At 35.5% G+C, this 4996-nt stretch overlaps 1 protein-coding gene across 1 annotated transcript in view; it reads left to right on the top strand.

Annotated features, from left to right (window-relative positions):
* The first annotated feature begins 218 nt into the window (after positions 1-218).
* Positions 219-4996, top strand: part of LOC116160975 — a 6871-nt gene continuing 2093 nt past the window's right edge. The window contains exons 1-4 of the mRNA XM_031474135.1: positions 219-311; positions 4341-4451; positions 4577-4690; positions 4745-4988. Of these exons, the coding sequence (XP_031329995.1) occupies positions 237-311; positions 4341-4451; positions 4577-4690; positions 4745-4988 (544 nt within the window). The 5' untranslated portion in view covers positions 219-236. The remainder of the gene's footprint in view (positions 312-4340; positions 4452-4576; positions 4691-4744; positions 4989-4996) is intronic.

Raw genomic sequence — 4996 nt, 5'->3', positions numbered from 1 at the left:
TGAACACATTTAGGTTCAAGTATTGCGCCTTCTATAGACTATTCTTTTTCGGATTTATCATCAATTGTGACTGATTCATATGTTGATCCTACTTACGACCATACGGTAAAAACTAGATGAATAATTTATTCATTTTGTTACATGCTTTATGTTTATTTCAGAAAGATGTAAGCGATGATAGTTCATCCTCAGCACCCTCTTCCTCATTACGATCGATACGATCTGTTACAATACCTATGCAAGAGCCTGTAATAGGTAATGCAGACAATCATGATAAGGTATTCCAGTGGTTGAATGTTTCTGAAAATCAAGTACGTTTATTTATACATTATACGTATATGCTGCACTTAATATTATAAGTAGAGTTACTCTATAATAGGGATCTATTATTAATTATAGATATTGTTAAATTATCGATTCAATTGAGAGTGACCCCTGCCATTTACCACACTTAATTTTGTATATAACGCCGGGATCGTAGAGTTATTTAATCAAATCATACTATTGATAACTGTAGTTGCCTTCTTGATCAGCTGTACCGACTTTTTATTAACGATCCTCTAGATCGTTTACAATTTTGTATTGCTGTCTGTCTGTCCGTCTGTCTGTCCGTCCGTCTGTCTGTCCGTGTGCACGATAACTTTGTGTAGAAACGTCCGATCGCTTTGCAAATTGATACACATGTTCTTCGGAATATACAGGGTGACAATTTGAAAACTTACCACCCCCCACATCTTAGTAAACAAACGAGATATTAAAAAAATCAAAATCCGTTTCGGTAATTCGCAGGGGGAATCACAATGACATAGTTGGCGACGCACCCCCTCCAACCCCCTGCGCCCCAGCCACCCCAACTTTTAAATCTTAAATAGTGACCCCCCATGTGTGTACGTCGTTGGAAAGCTCTGAAAAAATGCTTTCCAACCATACCAAATAGCATTACATTTAGGTTAGTAATTATCGTGCAAATCAAAAAATAAACTAATATGATACATTTGAAATCTGTCGTATTTATAACGCAACCGGCGAACATAGACGAACTAAGACAGAGAATAATTCAAGAATGTCAAAATATTGCAAAACCAACATTTGAAAAGGTTCGACAAGAGTTTGAGGATAGATTATAACTGGCGATCAAAAATGAGTTGCTATCGAGTCGGCTTTGGAAGTTCAAGTTAAATACGATTTTCCATGTTTATTTTTTGATTTGCACGATAATTACTAACCTAAATGTAATGCTATTTGATATGGTTGGAAAGCATTTTTTCAGAGCTTTCCAACGACGTATCACACATGGGGGGTCACTATTTAAGATTTAAAAGTTGGGGTGGCTGGGGCGCAGGGGGATGGAGGGGGTGCGTCGCCAACTATGTCATTGTGATTCCCCCTGCGAATTACCGAAACGGATTTTGATTTTTTTAAATATCTCGTTTATTTACTAAGATATGGGGGGTGGTAAGTTTTCAAATTGTCACCCTGTATGAAAGGTCGGTATTGGCTACGTAGACTAACGGACCAAAAAGTTACCGCCCAAAAACTGGCCAAACCTCCAAAAAGGGTTTCTCTTATAACTCTTGTTACAAAGAACATATAGGCCAGTAAATGACCGTTTTGCCTTGTAATTTTTCGCGCCTCGACGGATTTGCTTCAAAATTTGGATTTAGGTTCCTCTTACTCTCTACTTCAAAGGTGAACTTGAGTCCAGGGTTGCTTTTACTTGGGGAGTGAATGCCACCCCTTCTCGGGGGGGAAAATACGTTCAAAATAAATCCGGAAATTGATAAATTGAGTAATTCTAAGCAACTTTTGTTCTATAGAGTTTTTTCACTAAGTCAATAGTATTAGAGTTATTTGCGAGTGAAAATGATCAGTTTCACCGGAGCAAAGTGGTTAGTTTTGAAAAAAATGTCGTTTTGAGGTAAAAAAAATTTTGAAAAATTGCCTACTGTAGTAAACTAAACTAATACACTAATAATTATTTGGCAAAAAAAAACAATTTTTCAAAATTTCAAAATTTTTTTTTACCTCAAAACTACATTTTTTTCAAAACTAACCACTTTGCTCCGGTCAATCTTACAGATCATATCAACCATACATAAATAAAGTAAACTGTAAAGCGGTAACGCTTAATTACAATTAGGGTGCTAATTAGGGGGTGATTTCCTCAATTTTTTTTACCAAAAAAAAAAGGACTAACTTTATTTTGAGCGTAACTCACTTAGTTTTGATGCTAGGAACTTTTCTTAAAAACAAAATGAAAGGTTTTTTCAAACACTTTAAAAAAGTATTCATAAGTTTTCCTCGAAAAGTGCTTCATTTTTTGGTTATTTCACGTTGAAGTACTCGGTTTGGAATTTGACGAATGAGAACCTACTTTTCATGAGCTACAACTTTGTTTTTACTGGGTCTACAGACTTCATATATAGACCATTTTGTTTGTTTTTTTATAAGCTATATTTTTGCTAAGAATACTTTATTCGATACAATACTTACTTTTAGAGTTGTTTGTGAAAAACCGTCTGAAAACGTGGTTTTTTTTGTTGAATAATGAACATTTTCACTTGCAAATAACTCTAATACTATTGACTTACTGAAAAAACTCTATAGAACAAAAGTTGCTTAGAATTACTCAATTTATCAATTTCCGGACTTATTTTGAACGTATCTTTTTCCCCCCGAGAAGGGGTGGCATTCACCCCCCAAGTAAAAGCAACCCTGGACTCAAGTTCAACTTTGAAGTGGATGGTAAGTATAGTCCATCCGTTATTGCTATTCCGATATGTAATTAACCCCACTAACTGCAGCGTTAACTTTTTTTTCTTCACGTCGTCGATTTAATATAAATAATTCTCTCAAACAAACTGCAACGCGTTATTGTTGACGTGCAGAATAAGAATGAACGTAAGGTATCGCAACGGTTAAGCGATTTTAGCTCGTATCGCTTACGTTAAAGAATGTTTATTGAAGTGAATTTCGCTTGCATGGCATGGCAACGAGTAGGCGTAAACAACATTGCTGTAAAGAAAAACTGGATCCAAGCGAAATTCAGTTCAATTAATATTATTTGAAATAAGCAGTACGATCTAGAATCGATTAACCGTTTCGGATGCGTACTTTGTTCATTCTTATTCTGCACGTCAACAATAGCGCATCGCAGTTTGTTTGAGAGAATTATTTATATTAAATCGACAACGTGAGGTAAAAAAAGTTAACGCTGCATTTAGTGGGGCTAATTACATATCGGAACAGTAATAAGAAATAGACTATAGAACCTAAATTCAAATTTTCATGCGATTCGGTGGAGACGCGGAAAATAATACAGTATCGCCGTATTCCACGTTCATTTACTGGCCTAATATGAATGTCCGGATTTCTGTGTTGATTTCTTAAACTTCAGGCAACTATGCAGATGCAAAAAAATATTGCGCATGCGCATTACAACTTTTATATTGCCGCAATCCCAATTTTTTCATTTGTTATGATATTTAATGGAAATTTTGTATGTAGGTAGGCACCTCGAATAAAAGTAAAACTAGTGCCGAATCAAAAAATTTGTTTTGCGCATGCGCAATCCGATTTTTTTACATCTCCGTTAGTTGTGAACCGAATTGCATGAAATTTTGTATGTAGGCACCTCAAATAAAAGTAAAACTAGAGCCGAATCAAAAAAATTGTTTTGGGCATGCACAGTCGTTTTTTTGTTAAGATATTTAGATGAAATTTTGTATGTAGGCACCTCGAATAAATGTAAAACTAGTGCCGAATCTAAAAATTTGTTTTGCGCATGCAAACTAGTGCCGATCTGGTTGGACAGAATCAACCCCTTATTGTAAAAATGATGTATGTGTGAAGATCTTGAGGATCGTTCGGTATTCAGTTGTATCGGATCTATTGTTATTGTTGTGGCGTATTCGTGTTGATGTATTTCATTTGAGATTAGGTAGTTTTTGATGACATGATGCTATCGGCGGCAATTGCATCAGATGATTCAGTTTCAGTAATGTTTATTTTGGCGGATACGGTATAATCAGTGTCATTATTAAGAGGGGAGTACCGTAAAGCGTGAGTCTACACTCAAGATATTACAGATACCTGCAAGAAAATGGCACCTTAAAACGCGATGTCACACACGCAAATTTTCATTTCCTTTTATTTTATTTGCGAATTTGTTTCCAACCAAAAAATAGATACTGCATACTAGGATAATCAAAGAATTAGGTATTAAAGAAACCGCAAAGTGGTCCCCCAGCAACATCATGTTGAAGGCGAAGGCTCGATGATTTCTGTGATAGCTAATACTGTATGGTTTAAATCTCACATTCATGCATCTGTTTTTTTAGCAACAAGAGGAACATGCATCCAATGCCGATGAATCAAGTTCATTACAAACAGTATCTAATGCTTCATCAGCCCGTGCAATTCATATAATTTCCGATGTACAACTCAAAAAGGTAGTTTTCCTATCGTTTTAAATATATTTAATTTTCCTTTGCTACTAATTACTACGAATTTTGTGTCGCCATCCTTAATCTAACCTATCTCCGATAGTTCGAATTCAATTTTATACTCGTTATAGCCAAATTCAAGGCCAGGCGATAAACTCGAAAAGAGTGATGAAAATTCATTTCAACCAATAAGTGAGGTGTTCCCTCAGGACTTAGAAGTCCCTTCCAACTCACAGTCAGTAAAGGTAATTTTAGAATTTTCTGAAGTACATCCTTTGGTAATTTTTCTCTTTCCATAGGCCACATTGCATAAACTGCGGTGGAAAAAGAAAAAGACATATTGCAAGTTTTGTAACGAATCCGTTACAAACTTTGAGCGTCACTTACAAAGGAATCACGCAGAATGCAAGGAAGTTATAGAGTTCCTCAGTTTTCCAAAGAGAAGTCAGGAAAGAAAGACAATAATTACGTTACTGCGAAATTCTGGGCATTTTGACGAATTTTTAAGAGGAAACGTTCTACCTGTATATAGAGGAAATATTAGTAAGTCT

The sequence above is a fragment of the Photinus pyralis genome, unplaced genomic scaffold, assembly GCF_008802855.1.
Source record: "Photinus pyralis isolate 1611_PpyrPB1 unplaced genomic scaffold, Ppyr1.3 Ppyr1.4_LG1, whole genome shotgun sequence".
Classification (NCBI taxonomy): Eukaryota; Metazoa; Arthropoda; class Insecta; order Coleoptera; family Lampyridae; genus Photinus; species Photinus pyralis.
This window is presented reverse-complemented; position numbering and strand designations above follow the sequence as displayed.